General features: G+C 45.4%; 1 protein-coding gene across 1 annotated transcript in view; it reads right to left on the bottom strand.

Annotated features, from left to right (window-relative positions):
• Window positions 1-16,936, bottom strand: part of PKHD1 (PKHD1 ciliary IPT domain containing fibrocystin/polyductin) — a 370,485-nt gene that overhangs the window by 282,448 nt on the left and 71,101 nt on the right. The window contains exons 29-32 of the mRNA XM_077811517.1: window positions 15,423-15,618; window positions 14,858-14,925; window positions 10,916-12,541; window positions 8,745-8,888 (exon numbers count right to left, since the gene is read on the bottom strand). Of these exons, the coding sequence (XP_077667643.1) occupies window positions 8,745-8,888; window positions 10,916-12,541; window positions 14,858-14,925; window positions 15,423-15,618 (2,034 nt within the window). The remainder of the gene's footprint in view (window positions 1-8,744; window positions 8,889-10,915; window positions 12,542-14,857; window positions 14,926-15,422; window positions 15,619-16,936) is intronic.

Here is a 16,936-nt window from a genome sequence, read left to right as displayed (position 1 = left end):
AGTAGTGGCAGGATGGCTAATGGCAACAAGGATATGGAGGCAGAAATTACCATATGTGAGGTGGAAGTCGAAGTCAAACTCAAACACAAGCTTAATAGGACTAAATCAGGGCTCCGGATAATCTCCATCCAAGATTATCAAAGAAACTGGCACATGAAATTGCAAGCCCAATAGCAAGGGTTTTTTAAATGAATCTATAAACTGAGGGGTTGTACCTATGACTGGAGAATTGTTAATATAGCTCTTACTTTTAAGAAAGGGGGGAAAAGTGATCCAGGAAACTACAGGCCTGTTAGTTTGACCTCAATTATATGCAAGGTCTTGGAACAAACTTTGAAAGAGAAAGTAGTTAAGGACATAAAGGTGAACGGTAATTGGGATAAAATACAACATAGTTTTACAAAAGGTAGATCATGTCAGACCAGCCTGATCCCCTTCTTTGAGGGGAACGGTGACCCATGGCCACTGGGAGCTGCAGGGGACCGTGCCTGCAGATGGTCAACATAAACAAAATGTCTCATGGCCTGCCAGTGAATTACCCTGATGGGCTGCCTGCCGAAGGTTGCCGACCCCTGCTCTGGACAGACGAGCGTGTTTGAGGGTGAAGCAAGAACAAGAGCTAGCACTGGTTCCTGAAACCTCAAAATTTTCAACAATCCCCATTGAAGCATTCTAGGAAGGCAATGACAGGTCCTGGCTCAGGGAGTGTTGTGGCTGATTGGGCCCGAAGCACATTGTTCTCTGCACAGAGCTGATGGACTTGCTCCTGCAGTCCCGGATTCTCAGCAACCAGCTATGCTGTTTCATGCTTTGTTGTGTTTTAATCATCTGCCCTACAAGATATCACTCCAACACAGGGTTAATTTACAAACTAGTTTTATTGTGACTGCTTACAATATGGCTTCTTCAGCCTCATGGCCTGTCAGACAGTTACCCAGGAGGTGTCACTTTCAAGCAATTCCCCTCAGGAAACACTATTCTGCATGAGAGTGTCTGCGAGAACTTTCATATTACGTCCCTTCTCTTTTAAAGAAAATTGTCAAACGCCCCAGGAATAACTGATAAGGTAATCTAATGTATTCCTTTCAGATGCTGGTCATACTTGCAGTTATTGTGTTCACCACCTTAACCATTTGTCTAGCTATATCATGTACAGTTTGGAAGTCCATCACACAAAATCCCTCAGATAAGCAGGTATTTTAACAATACACTCTCCTCTAGTACAATATGGTTCAATAGTGCCTCCCTGGTGCTGTTTTCCTCCAGTCTGGTCAATCACAGTCTCTATGTTTGGTGTTGCTGGAGTCTCCATCAAAACACCCTCTTCCTCCTGTCTTTCCTCTGGTATGACCCAACATTGCACGCTTCTAACAGCTCTGGCTTGGGATCCTCCTGCTGTAGAACCCTAAGATGTGTGTTGTTCAGACTGTCCTTAGAGGTTTGTTTTATTTTCCTAGTTTTGCGTCACTATCTATTCATTGTCCATTTGTACACGATATGATCGTTGGTTTCCTGGTTGCACCACTGTAGCTTTGTGTCACAGCTTAGTCTGTTTTGTTAATGGTTGTATATGTACTTTGTCACCCGGCTCCAGATCTGGCAGACCTCTTGCAGATCTGTTGTAGTAACACATTTGTCTTTTTGTTGGTTTTTCTGTAGTTCACCATGTGAAGCACCTGCATACCCTGGCTCTAACAACCTTCTGCTTCTTGGCAACAGTATCTTCATTCTCTGGCTCATCAGTCTTTGGGCCGGATTAGAATGTAGGCCTTTTGAGGGAGTAATTCCTGTGATCTAGTCGTATTAAGTATGGGTTTGCCTCTGCAGCTTTTGCTTTTTTCCAGTTTCGTAGCAGTTTTTATGGCTGATTCCACTTGGCTATTGCTTCGAGGATACCCTGCTGAAGATGTTATGTGATCAAAATCCCAATCCTTATTGAACTTCCAGAACTCTCCTGAAACAAACTGTGATCCATTATCGGAACACACAATATCCAGTTTCCCACACCATGCAAAGTGTGCTTTTATCTTCCATACGACTATTCTGGATCCCATGTCTGGTAAAAAGCCTATCTCCTAGAAACTGGAAAAATAGTCTACAATTATTGTGTATCCTTTGTCTTCAAAGGTAAACAAATCCACTCCCACCTTTTCCCAGGGTCTTCTAGAATTTCATGTTGCCACGGAGTTTCTTTCAGTTGATGGTCTTCCCAAGATCTCCGTACATCATACTTTTTCATGAACGTTCATAATTGCTCATTCATTCTTGGCCAGCATATAGTCTCTCTGGCTCGCCTTAAGTAACCATGAATTCCCAGATGCGATGGATGAACTTGGTACATATTCCAGCAGCTTTTGGGAATGAGATTAACTGCTCTTTCTCCCCCAAAACATAGTGCCATTCTGTGCACATAACATTCTTGCAGATAAGAGATGAGTTATCTCTTTAGGTGCTTGGTCTTTTGTTGCTGGCCATCCTTGAAGGATCATGAGTTTCAATGTCTGAAGCATTTTTTCTTGCTCTGTACCTCTCTCAACCTTTTGTGCAAGATATGTAAGTACTGTACTATATTTATTGTCTCCACCTCAGCCTCTATGGATTCCTCCTTCTAGGGCTCTGCCAGATATGCACAGCTCAAGGGGTCCACCAACACCAAGTCTCTGTCTGTGCAGTACTGCAGTCACATCATCATCCACTGTAAGTGCTTTGGTGCATTGAGCAATGGCTTTCTCCAAACACTTTTGAGAGGTTTATGGTCAGATTGTATCTCCACAGTGTGATCATAAATGTATTGGTGAAATTTTTCCATTCCAAAGAGTATTGCTAACAACTTTTCCAATATGAGCAGAGCCCTTCTCTGTCATGGACAATGCACTGCTGCAAATAGAACAGATTGTCCCCCTTGCAGAATGGTATCTCCTGGGCCCAACTTGGATGTGTCATACTGTAGCATCAGGGGTTCATCTGCGTTGTAATATTTCAAAATGGGAACCTTCCCAATTATCTTTTACTTACTTACTTGACAATAATCTTTTTGACCCATCCACTCCTATGAGGTGTCTCAATGTATCAGCTGTCTCAGGATCTCACAAATCTCAGACAGATGGTTGAAAAGCTTTCCCAAATAACTGACCATTCCCAGGAGTTTTTGGACTCCTTTAACATCACTGGGTCTTGGCATTTCTCTAATTGCCCTTATTTTCTCTGGGTCTACTTTCAGGCCTTTGGAGGCCAACAAATGTTCAATGTATGGCACCTCAGTTACTCTCAATTTGAGACTGTCCAAGTTCAATTTAATATTGTTTTCTCTGCATCTCTGTAAAAAAATGTAGCAATGTGTAGTCCTGATCTTATTGAGCTTCTTCTGGATCATCATCCTCTCTCACTATCAACACAACTGCTATTGTCCAGGTTCCCATCAAGCCCTCCAATACTTGGGTCAGACTGCTCTGGAATACCTCTGATGCCGAACTGATTCCCATTGGCATCCTTAATCATCAGTATCTCCCAAGTGGAGTTGCACAAGTTATCAAGTAACTGGACTTTTTATCCAATTTAATGTGCCAGAATCCATGTTTCATATCGCATTCTGTAAGAAGTCTCGCTTTAGACAGATCTGTTAATATGTCCTCAATTGTAGGCAGGGGGGAATGGCTCCATTTCAAAGCTTTGGTTAAAGTCTTTGGGTCTATGCATATTCTCAGCTTTTCAGATGGCTTTCTTACCACCACAAGACTGCTTTTCCAGTTTGTGCTCTTCTCTACAGGATGAATAATTCCACAGTTCTGTAAGCTCTACAGTTTGTCTTTCAGTGGCTGTAGTAATGCAATGGGTACTTTCCCTTTTTTGGCAATTTAACTGGCTTCACGCTGGTGTCAATCTATGTTTTATAAACACTATCTAACTGTCCATCTCCCTGAAACGTATCTTGATACACCCTCTGTATCATCTCCTAGTCCAAGGTAATATCATCCAAGGTATCTTAGTCATCTTGCTATCCACTTTTATTATGTTCTGGAACGGTACTTTTATCCGGTTCCTGGCTTAGACAGTCTTGCTGCCCAGAAGCAATACTGCTGTCTCATCACCTGTGACCACAAAGTCCAGTCTGTATTTTTTTTCTTTGGATTTCCTAATTTAATTTTACATTTCCCCAATGGGTTTTAATGTGATCTGGTTGTACATTGTTAACAGCTGGTTGGTCTCTTCCAACCATATGTCTGAGTTCACCAGACTGTGGCACGAGTTGTAACATTATCCCAATCAATCTAATTGAAATTGTATCACTTTCCTCCCAAATAACCTGGCTGCATACAACTGTTTCTGGTGCTTACGAGGGTCTTCTTGCACTGTGTTTACCATCTGTTTGGTCACTCATACAATGTCCTCATACTCTGTTGCTCTCTTTAGTTACTGTGTGTACCTTGAATTTGTTTTTCTTCTCTTTGGGAAAAAAAACCCACTTGGCTGCAAAATGATTAAATTTTTCAGAGACATGGCATTTTTTCCCCACAAGCTAGACACTTTTCTTTCTGTCTTTCATGTTTTCTCCCACAGTATTGGCACGTGTCTGTAGCATTGTCATCTACTGATGTTGCATCTGGTTTTGATTTCCCTTTCTGATGTATTGTGTGGACAAAACTTTCCCGCAAAGTCAAGTCAGCTTCCCTCAGCAACCGCTCTCATACTTGTGAGTCTCATATCTGGTCACACTATCCAGTCTCTTCTCAATGAAGCTTTAATATTTCCAAAACTGCATCTGGCTGCTAGCACTTTTAAATCAGTGCTTTATCTATCTATATCTTCTCCAGCTGCTTGATCCCAAGTCAAGAAACGATACTTTTCCACCATTTCATTCTTCCTGGGGTTAGAGAGAGTACCAAAACAGCCCGTTATTGCTTTTTAGGTGTGCGGAGCTCAGGAAATTTTCACGCAGAGTCTCACTGACCTCTTTCCTTTTTTCTCCAATCAGGTAACGAAACAGTTTTATTTTCACAGCATCTTCTTTATCTTCCAGTGAGGTTAAATTCCTCTTTCCAGCTCTTCCACACCTGAGTGAAATTCTTTGCTTGCAGGTTTAATGTCCCCAGAGGCTTCAGACCCTCCATTTTTCTGTTATCAGCTGTGTCTTATAAAGCAAACTGTGTACTCACAGAAGTATTCTACCCTCTGCAGTGCTGCTCTGAAGGGCCTCCCCACTGTCTAGGACTTGATTACCCCTGCCACCATGTTTTAGGCTTTGTGGTGTCCAGATCATCTGCTATATAAGATCTCACTCTGACATGGGGTTAATTAAACTCAGCTTCTCCAGCCTACTGGCTTCTCAGACAGTTCATTTTCAACTGTAGGCTGCACAAACGTGTCTGCTAGCATGATAAACTTACTCCTGCAGTGCCCGATTCTTGACAATCAGCTGCGAAATCTGTGCTGCATGGCTTGGTTATCCATCTGGAGGGGCTTCATGGCTCATGCAGAGCCAGCACTCCTTGGCATAAAGAGCCAGACCTGCTCAGAGATGTTGGTTGTCCAAGCAAATTGCCATGGACTGGGATGTAGGGAGTCAGTCCCAGTGGTCAGAGCAGTGGTGGTCAGATGTAGTCACCAGATCAGGAGTCAGAGCCAGAGACGGAGCCAGGCCAAAGGTTGGAACTGGAGACAGTAGCCGGCGGGGGGGGGGGGGGCACAGAAGCAGGGATCTGTAACAAGGCAGGAAGGCAGGAACCAGGCAAAGATCAAGAATCAGGTGAGAGGGCAAGCTCTCATGTAGCACTCAGCTAGAGATTCACCTAGTTGCTCCAAGAACTTCCTGTGCCTCCTTCTGGCTTAAAGAGCGAGACCGAGCCAATCAGAGAGGCCGGGCCTCTCCTCCAATTAGGAGCTTTGTGGTCCGTGCTTCTGGTGCGCTGGGACCCACCAGTCCACATTCCCTGCTGGTACCAGCAGTCCGAGGACTGCCTGGGGACCCATCAACCCACATTCAAGACCCATGATCTCTCACAAATAAGTACCTTAGATAGATAAGATTTGAGGACTTCAATAGCTCAGTCATAGGTGAGAGGTTTATTGCAGGAGTGGGCGGTGAGATTCGGTGGCCTGCATTGTGCAGGAGGTCAGACTAGATGATCATAATGGTCCCTTCTGACCTTAATATCTATGAGTCTATAAGCAGCAAGAAAAATATTAAAAATAAAATGAAACTCACATGCCATGACTTAAAAAAAAATGTTTGCAGTTGGTGGAATCATTCAAAGGCACTTTTTTTGTGTTTGTGCGGTCTACATAAAAATACATGAAGGGGAGGTATTTCTGCAGCAGGATGTGATGTAACAGAGGAATACATCCACTTCCCCAGTCCCAGGCACAGAGCACAGCCAGGAAACATCAAACATGCTTCTAATCTGCGTGCACGTGCCTCTGTACTGAAGTGTAGCAAAGGCCCCAAAATCATGTCCCCTAGGCCTCTGTACACAGCTTGTCTCTCTGTACCACTGCAGTGGTTAGGAACCTCTCTGCTGAGCGAATGAGGCTAGCAAAAGGGAACTCTGCATGTCAACAGCTCACTAGTCTAGCTGGTAGAGGCCAGCCAGCACATAACAGATGTAAAACTCCCAGAGAACAGCACAAAGTAAACGGCAGATGTGAGGCTAGATTAAAAAGATCTTTGGCAGGCCAATTATTATCTAAAAATATAACCTGCAAATAGAATTCTAATGAAAATATGAATATCAAGCTATTTTACCATTTGTGGTATGTTTGCGAGAGATGAACGCATTTGAGTTTGTGTCTACAAACATTTATATATTTATGTTTATGTGCCTATACCAGCATTGCAAATATCTACTTGCCCCTAAACTAGCGTGAGTTTGTTTTTTAGTTTGTTTCTTGACCAGAAAAAACAAATATTTTTCTAAGTGTAACAGATCATCACTGGTAGAGGGTAGGTGAGAGAGAGAGAAAGAGAGATGTTAGACTTCTCAACAGCATATTGGGTAGGATATGAAATAAATATCGTCATTCAGGAAGAGCCAAGCAATAAACAAGGAAAGGTCTTATTTGTCTGTTTAGTGGGAAGTGCAACCTACCCAACTCAATTCCCCAAACTAAATGACGAAGAAACTCTTTGATACAGTCACTTGCTGACATCTAGTGCCCATTTGAAGTATTGTCTGGACAAGCATATTCTCTCCACCTCAGCCATGGTCCAAAGCACAATAAATTTAGAAACACCATTCTTCATATTTTCACAGAATAAAATACAATAAAATGATTGAGACTATTTCTTTTTCTTAAATAACCAGTCTCCTCCTTCCCTCATTCAAGCACTGAGTCTTTTAACATGAGATATTCCAGTTCCCAGGACAGAGCTTAAAGGACAGTTCCTACGACTGTTCCCAAATCCTGTTTAAATAAGTGATTATTTACAGTATCTCAGGTTCATCCCACCCACATTCAAACACACACAGTTTTGGTTTGGTTTGTATTTTGAGATTGCTTATAGAGAAACCCAGAGGATGAGGCAAAACGACAAGTGGGAATTCCACAGGTTGGTAGTCACAGATATTCTCATAGCATCACCCCATAGGGTGGGACGGATTTACAGATCCATGGAGGAGCAGAGGCCATGGACTTTTGACCTCAGGAAGGTCTGTAGAATTTAAAGAAATATTACATGTAACCCACACACCTCCTGAGTGTGGTGTTCTATCCCCTCTAGTGGCTCCTAGACCACTTAGAGATTAATGAGTCTGCTACGGCCTTAGCTAAGGGCCATGTGCCTTTTAGCTCATGCAGTAGAGGCTCATTCATTTAGCTCCAGAGGTCCCAGGTTCAATCTCACACCCCGATGACCAGGGTCTGTCAGTGTTACAAGTCAGGGCTTACCCAGGATATCAACTAGAAAGTCTCTGAAGCTTCGGATATGCTTCCTCAGCTAGGAAAAGTATGTAACCCACACACATCCTGGGTGTGGTGCTCTGTCCCCTCTCGTAGCACGGAGAGCACTTAGAGATTATTGAGTCTGCTACAGCCTTAGCTAAGAGCCATGTGGCATTTAGCTCCAGAGGTCCCAGGTTCGAACCTACCCACCAACGATTGGGGTCTGTCCATGTTACATACAGATCTCATGGTACTCACTTAGCCCCTCCAACCTACTCTTTGGGCTACCCTTAGAGTAGTTTGGCGGTACTTACATTGTAAGCTGCTCGGGGCAGGACCATCTCTTTGTCATATGTTTGTAGACTGCCTAGCACAATGGGGCCCTAGCCTGTAGAAGCTACTGCAATGCCAGTAATAATACCCTGCATGCCATAGTCTCCTCCCACCCCGTTCCCTACCTCCTGCCACAGAGAAAAGGAAGGTGCAGGTGCTTCTGCTGGCTTGTTCCCAGGGGAATGATGCTGCAGAGACAGGCTGTCATCCAGCCACGTACCATCTCTTGTCACATCTCCCACACACACAAAGCTGGGAGCATGTGGTGTTTCCAGAGAGGGCCTGACCCAAGCCCACTGACATCAATAGAAAGACTCCCATGGACATCAGTGGGATTTTGGAGGAGGGTCAGGATGGGGTGGCCACTGCCATGTTGGCTCCTCTCCCTTCTCCATGGCACTTTTTGAGCCATCAGAGGTGCCCCTGCCTCTCCTAATTCACGCTGGGATTTTTTGCAATGGGAATCCAGGACATTTGTTTGAGGTCAGGGATAGATTTTAGGCGGGTTCATTATCGAGCCCAACATGGTAACTGACCGTCCAAGCGTGGGGCAAGGCAGCTCACATAGGTCGTCGTGGTGTCACCTCGCATTTCACAGGGAGCGCCACAGATGGTCACGGAGGTGTTTCCTGGGGCAAACCCAGTGCCATGCATGCACATTGCCCCTCCACCGAGGCCACCTAGGAAGAGAATAGAGAAAGGGATTGAAAACAGAGCTTCATGACTGGCCATTAACGAGACCAGCTTGGAACTGCAGCCTCAATTTACAAGGGCTTCAAAATCTGCCTTTACACTCTGCATTATGGGTAAGGGAAAGGCCATCACAGATGTGCCTCAGTTATCCACAACTAATACTTGGAGCACGATCATCTCTGGCCACTGCATCTTGCACGGCTCTACAGAGGGTGAGGGGTGATTGCGATGCTGCACTACCTTTAACACCCCACTCAGAGACAAAATTTAAGGACTGCTGGTTCCTCCATGCACCCTGGGGGATGAAATACACCCCCAAAGGGAGCTGGGAGTAGGCAGGTCCATAGCCCTATGCTCCAGACCATGAAGATAGCAAGGCATTCGGGGTAATCAGGCTACAACACCCACAGGGATCTTGCAAGTGATATGCTTCTCCTACATTTCTTGGAGCTCCCACTTGGGTAATTCAACTCCACATAACCCCTAGTGTAGGGCAGTGACTTAATACCACAATCTGATGTAACACCTGACATCTTGGTCACCACTGGAGATTGGACCAGGGGCCTTCACAGCTAAAAGCGTGAGCCTCTACAGCTTGAATTAAAAGGAGTAGGTCCCTGTGATGGAAACTATAGCTGAGCAATATTGTCCAGAATATCAGGGTTGGAAGGGACCTCAGGAGGCCATCTAGTCCAATCCCCTGCTCAAAGCAGAGCCAACCTCAACTAAATCATCCCAGCCAGGGCTTTGTCAAGCCTGACCTTAAAAACCTCTAAGGAAGGAGATTCCACCACCTCCCTAGACAACCCATTCCAGTGCTTCACCACCCTCCTAGTGAAAAAAAGTTTTTCCTAATATCCAACCTAAACCTCCCCCACTGCAACTTGAGACCATTACTCCTTGTTCTGTCATCTGCTACCACTGAGAACAGTCTAGATCCATCCTCTTCGGAACCCCCTTTCAGGTAGTTGAAAACAGCTATCAAATCCCCCCTCATTCTTCTCTTCTGCAGACTAAATAATCCCAGTTCCCTCAGCCTCTCCTCATAAGTCATGTGCTCCAGCCCCCTAATAATTTTTGTTTCCCTCCGCTGGACTCTTTCCAGTTTTTCCACATCCTTCTTGTAGCATGGGGCCCAAAACTGGACACAGTACTCCAGATGAGGCCTCACCAACTCTGAATAGAGGAGAATGATCATGTCCCTCGATCTGCTGGCAATGCTCCTACTTATACAGCCCAAAATTCTATTAGCCTTCTTGGCAACAAGGGCACACTGCTGACTCATATTCAGCTTCTCGTCCACTGTAACCCCTAGGTTCTTTTCTGCAGAACTGCTGCCTAGCCAGTCTGTAGTGGTGCATGGGATTCTTCCTTCCTAAGTGCAGGACTCTGCACTTGTCCTTGTTGAACCTCATCAGATTTCTTTTGGCCCAATCCTCTAATTTGTCTAGGGCCCTCTGTATCCTACCCCTAGCCTCCAGGGTATCTACCTCTCCTCCCAGTTTAGTGTCATCTACAAACTTGCTGAGGGTGCAGTCCACGCCATCCTCCAGATCATTAATGAAGATATTGAACAAAACCGGCCCCAGGACCAACCCTTGGGGCACTCCGCTTGATACCAGCTGCTAACTAGACATGGAGTCATTGATCACTACCCGTTGAGCCAGATGATCTAGCCAGCTTTCTATCCACCTTATAGTCCATTCATCCAGCCCATACTTCTTTAACTTGCTGGCAAGAATACTGTGGGAATTCACATTATCAATTCCTGAAAATCAAGAGAATTTAGCATGTGAGCAGCTGACAGACCCCCAGCCAGGACACTTGCTCATAGTCTGTGGAAGAAACAAATCAGGCCACATTCACTCCCCCGATACTCTAGATTTTGGTGCGTTTGTCAAAGGGGGAGGGGTCACTAGTGATTTCCTTTCTTACAAACTCCAAATACAAACTGTGACATCTCTGTCACTGCTATTACCCAGAGACAGTCATCCAGAGCCACTCATGCACTTACCCCAGTTGTTGCATGTGGATGTGACAGTAAGCTGAGAGGTGAATGTCAAGTTTGACGAAGCCCAGCCTCGGAGGAAGTCGCCGCCAAAGACCCGGTATTCTCCAGCAGGAAGCCTGGGAGCCGAGCACTGCAAAGTGGTGTGATTGCCAGTGATGTTGGTGCAGGGGGAGTTACCAATGGAAACATGCATTCTTTCCACCCCTGTCATCCGTGACACGGTCATTGTTAAAAGGAGACCCACCGGAGGCGAAAGGAAAAGGAAAATGGGGGTGAACTCTTCACTGTAACTTATTTCACCAAGGTGGTAGGAGATGCCATCTATTTCTAGAGCTAAAGCATGGATTCCATTGCCCAGAGGAACAGAGCACCGGAGAACCACATAGCTGACATCTGTAATGAGGCAGGGTCGGTTCCCAACAAGAATGGAAGTGCTGTTCCTTCCTTTCAGTGCTGCCCCTTGTATGGAAAGAAGGCCCCCACCATTGGTACTGAAATTTTGTGGGTAAAATTTGAGCACACAAGGAATGACGGTGAAGATATGGGAATCCCTGCTGAAGCAAGCATGCCCTCTTCTTCTGTTGGACACAGAAAGGCTGTGCTCACCTGGGGAAAGGCTGCCTGTCTGGCATTTTATGGTGGTCTCATTCCAGAAAGTTATGTTACAAGAGGCACAGTTGTCCACTTGTATCACAAGTTCATCAATTGCCAAAGCTAATCTCTGGCCTCTGATCAGCAGAGATGACAATGTCCCATTGATCTCCCAGACCACAGCATCTACTCTAGGGGTCCACTCTTTCAGAAGGTGGAGTGCACAGTCTGTGAGGCAGACGCTGTGGATTCCATTTACAGTCACTGTGACATTAAGGACTTGAGATGCTTCAGGCAACCACCAGTCACCCAGAGGAGGTTCCCTTGGAAGAAGAGCACAGCTGATCCTATTGTAATCCACACTGTGAATTTCACAAGTATAGTTACCCGTCAGGCTCACATGAACTGAATTCCTCCTGGATTTTAGAGCAAGACCGGATATAGTGAGCAACAGCCCACCACAAGCTGAGCCTTGTGATGGAATTATGGCCTTTACCTTTGGGACTAATGTAAAGTTCGGCAGTGCAGCTGTCACGTTGGCATAGCCCAGCTGCTTCTGAAGAACTCTGATGGGATGGATCCCAGGTTCCAGAGTGCTCAGTGGGAAGGAGCATTGAGAAAGGGTTGTGGATTCATTCGCGCATTGAAACTCCAGCTCACATTCAGAGTCTCCCAGCTTAGCCACTGAACCAGTTATATTTATTCCTTCTATGCCCAGCCACAGGCTGTCATTCTTCATTTCTACTTCCACAGAGGTAACTACCGGAGTCAAAGCCATCTGGTAAGTAAAGGTGATATTCCTCTTTGGGAAGCTCCAGGAGGGAAGGAGTGGAGAGGATCTGTTACCAATGAACACCCCCACTAGTGCTGAGATGTCCTGGGACTCTATATTGGAGAAGTCAGCAGCCGGTGGGCTCTGGCACCATATTGTCTCTTCCACCAAGCGGGTAACATCACAGGCTCGCGTGCCTATAAAGACTAAAACCTGGGAAGGGTTTTGGCTAAAGCCTTTTCCAGAGATTGTGAGGATTGTTCCACCTAGGGGTACAGATCAAATCAAATGGTTAGCACCATGGAATCAGCTCAGAGTGAATTCTAATATGGCGAAACTCCATTTAGATTTCTACAGCTGCATTGTCTCAGCCTCTTCTGCCCTTAAAACGAAGTTCATTGGCACCTGATCGCCACAGTTTATATGACACTGCTTCCTACATTGAACCCTCCCGCACCACTGCATCCCAGTGTGTAACATTTAACAATTTAACATGGGGAGAGCAGCGAGAGTTTGAAAAATTCTAATTCCTGCGTTCTAAGGACAGGTTTGCTGAGCACAGGATTCTTCAAAACTGGGCACTTTACCCTGTGATCACTGTTTGCCTGGCAGCTGCATTCCAGCTATACATCCCTGGAGTATGGGCTTGCCCCTCCTCCTTGTGCAGAGTGGCATGAACTAACTTGCACATGAGGTTGTGATGCAACACCATGTAGTGGTGGAAAAATATCAGACTGCAGTGCAGACATCACCAAAGCTAACCCTTTGTCTGCTAGGAAGAGGATTAAGCAAATCAGTGGGGTGAGCTCAGACTTTCAGCTGCTATAACACAGGCCTAAATTCCTTTATTCCAAGCCTAAACACAGCAAAGATCTTTGGCAAGTGCTTCAGCAAGAGAGCTCTCCCTAGGAGCTATATAATTTGTTGATAGCTCCATTAACATGACAGTTTTTGGAGGACCCAATAGCAAGGTGTGCCCAAATCTTGTCCAATTCAAGGCTGTATTGGTAACCTGCCATGACATCAAGAGGCCACATGTTAATGGCATAAAACTGAGCAGATTGCCACTACTGTCATCTTTAATACAAAGATGCACCATGTGAAACTCCATATCCCAGCTTGCAATACTCCATCCTGAGCCAATCAGCCTCCACTGACTTCAAAGTGGTGCATCCCATGCTGCAGCCTGTAGTTACTGTGTGGGATAGTCCTCCAAATTAAAGAAGGTGGCCCTGGACTATAGACTATTCACTGGCTATCCTATGCGACTTTCTAGAAAGTTTTAATACATCTTTTTGTCAAGTCACTAAACCCCGGTCCTCTCAAAAAACAACAAAGTGGAACTAGTATGACTTGGCCAGCTTTTTCGCTCAACACTGGTTCTGAGGCATCCCGATCCCAAGATAGTACACTCTGTGGAGTAGCATCCCAGTCTCCACATTCGTTGGTAACGTGCCTGGCATGCAGCTGGAGCTGAACATCATTCGTAACCAATCAAGTTTTTCTTAAACCTTGAATTTACTTCTAAAAAGATAATTATTCTACAATCCACGTTTTTAATGATTTAACCTTCCAGTTTGATGGGCTTTGCTATATCTAAGTTGGCATCAGCTCTCAAAGCTGAATAATATTTGACACTGTAAATAATGAATCAACACAGAGCCCCTCTATGATTATGGCCAGCAGAGGAGTTAAGTGATTTGGCTAAGGCAATCCATAGAATCCATGAGTTTCTAGCTCCCAGTCCTGCACTTCAAGCACAAGACTATGCATCCCCTCTCACCCACTAGGGCCAGATTCTCCTTTTCCTAACTCCAGATTTACACTGGAGGAGTTCCACTGAGTTCAGTGGAGATACTGCTGATTTACACTGGTGTGAGACAGAGCAAAATCTACAACTTAATTGTCTACAACTTAAAATGTTCACTGCCTCCATATCTGCTACACAGCAAAGCAATAGAGACACTCCATGACCCTGCAAAGATTTATGGTCAGCTTTAGTCCTAGTGGGACTCCTTGTGTACTTCAAAGACATATGCACATTTAATGTTACACCCTGGGATCTCCGGACTGGAAAAGCCAGCACCAGTTATTCAAGTGTGAGTGGTTTTTGTTCATTTGGTTCATTCATGAGGGGAAACAAATTCAAAGGACAGGGGATCTTGTCATCAACCCTATGGCCAACTTGTTCCAATATTAGACAGACAATCCACAGGTGGTCTGCTCAATACACTCACACACACCCAGAGAGTTCCTGGCAGGCAGCTGCTGCCTGTCAATACAAGTCCACATAATAAGGGTTCACACATTTACAAATGCCGTCATCTGAACAGATGTGAAATTGGACGTCCTTCCCAGTCACAGAGGGGAGAGGAGTCCTTGATCCCTTGATGGCCCCCAGAAGTGGTGATGCTATTTACCCAGTGCTTAATTTGTGCCAGGGCTAAATCCCGGCACCTCCAAGCTTGGCAGTTCATAATTCCAGCACCTCTGGGCTTGCCGCATAAATTATGAAAGTAAAAAAAAAAAAAATTGCTTGAGCCCCAGCACCTCTTCCATTGCAAATTAAGCGCTGTATTTACCCAGAATGGAGCCACAGCAGGGCTCTATGCTGAGGATCTCAGTGGTGTACTGGATGAATGGATCAACTCTGCAAAACACAAACACAGGATCAGTCCTTTACTTTTCCTTTTTGTCCCACATGCTTTTCTCCCCTTGCCTTTCCTGGCCAGATCCCTGAATAGCCTCCCTACGTCTCCTGCTTGGTTCCCCATGCCATCTCCCTGGTGCCCTCTTACAAGTCATTATCATTCCAGTCTACGAAGACTCTCTCCCCTTGGAGCCCAGGCATGTAACTAGCTGGTCAGGGTCCCTACAGAGCAACACGAAGGGACAGGTATTACGAATACTACTGAAGCAGTGCATAGTGCTACTGACTGCAGTGGGACTAAAGAACAGGGATTCACTCCTGAATCAGGGTCGTAGTAATTGCTAATAATTTATAAAACATACAGCGGAGCTCTTTCTTAGCAAGCGGGCTCTCTTACCGAGCCCATGTTATCTTTGCTTTTCCGTTAACCCTAAAATCCCAAGTAGAATTTAGCTAATGAAGTTCACATCCTTGAGGGAACAGGCACATTCACTCACCCATGTGAGCCAATTGCAATGCCATTGATGATGACAGAAAGGTTGTACCATCCATCTGCCAGAGCAGGCAGTTCTACATCGATGCCATAGGCTGTTCGTGCTTGGATCTGTGCCACTGTGTCCTCAATTTTGACCTGTACATCCAGGCCCGTACAATTTGCGAATGATGATATTCTAATCTGGAGTGACTGGTGCCCTGTGGAAAGGAGAACGCATGAAGCAGTCGAATTGTTTGTTGATACCGTGAATCTAGTGCATCGGCAAGTGTCAGAGCAAGAGAAGTCTCGTCACAACACAAGCTGTGGCAATGCAAGTTTCTTTGGCACACTGTCCTGCCCATTCGCATCAACCCTGGGCTAGAGGGCCTCTTCTAGAAAAGTGAACGTTAGTCTCCATGGGCCCCCATCCATCCCTTTGCCTCTCTAGTCAAGTTGCCAACTGGGGTGGCAGTTTTTCGAGATGTTGACACCTTCCCACTGCACTAGCAACTGGACTGTGACCACCAAACCTACATCACAAAGGCCACTTAGCCAATAGTCTTGCTGGGGTTGGGGTGCGGAGGTTGGTTGAGTTATGTAAAATTGAAAAGTTTAATATTCCATTAACATTCTTCTGTGCTATCCAGCTCCCTTAGATAAAGGGAGTCTGATTCAGATAGTCATTGTGTCTACTGATGGGTAGCCCAGCCCACTTAACTAATAAACACAGACTTCCTAGTCAGGCACTGATCTTTCTGTCTCTGCAGATGCCTCTCCAGTGCATTACCACAGCTAGGATTCAATCTGGGGGCTTTTATAACCTTCATTCTAAAGAGAAGCCACTCCCTTTAATGAGGCAGTAGGAACTGGACTAAGCTTCTCTCAGCCACCGGCCCCTCTGAGCAGAGTTTGAAGCAGGTACTTTCCAATTCTATATGTAAATGTAACTCTTCTGCCAGATGGAGTCAACAGCAAAAAGAGATTCTTCTTAGCAAAGCAAAACAGAACCAGCTCGAGCCCCCATCCAGTAACCTGGGAAAACTAAACACCACTCTTGGGCGCCTCAGAGGCCACATCGACACTGCGAAATTAAGTCGACCTAACTTACGTCGGCATACAGCTGCCTCGGTACTTACGCCGCTTGTGCATGCCTACACTTTGCTCCTTGTGTCATCAGTGCGCATCCTCACCAGGAGCACTTGTATCGATTGTACTGTCGGCGTGGGGCATGGTGGGAAGGGTCTTGAAAGCCAGTGACGGTCGACATGAGCAGCGCAGTGTCTACGTTGGCACTGTATCGACCTCACTACATTGACCCTCACTCTAAGCTGCTCATGGAGGTGGCGTTAGTAAGTTGGCATAGTGGGGTAGTTAATTCAATGGGAGCAAAATTTAAGTGTGGGCGCTTCCATAGTTAGATCAACATAAGCTGCCTTTCATCGACCTAACTCTGCATTGCAGACCACAAGCACTGAATCCGTGTATAACAAAAGAAAACTTTTATTAAAGAGAGAAAGGGAATCCAGCATTCATTGG

This window comes from Eretmochelys imbricata, chromosome 3 (genome assembly GCF_965152235.1).
Source record: "Eretmochelys imbricata isolate rEreImb1 chromosome 3, rEreImb1.hap1, whole genome shotgun sequence".
Classification (NCBI taxonomy): Eukaryota; Metazoa; Chordata; order Testudines; family Cheloniidae; genus Eretmochelys; species Eretmochelys imbricata.
Note: the sequence above shows the minus strand (reverse complement) of the source record. Positions and strands in the feature narration are given on the sequence as shown.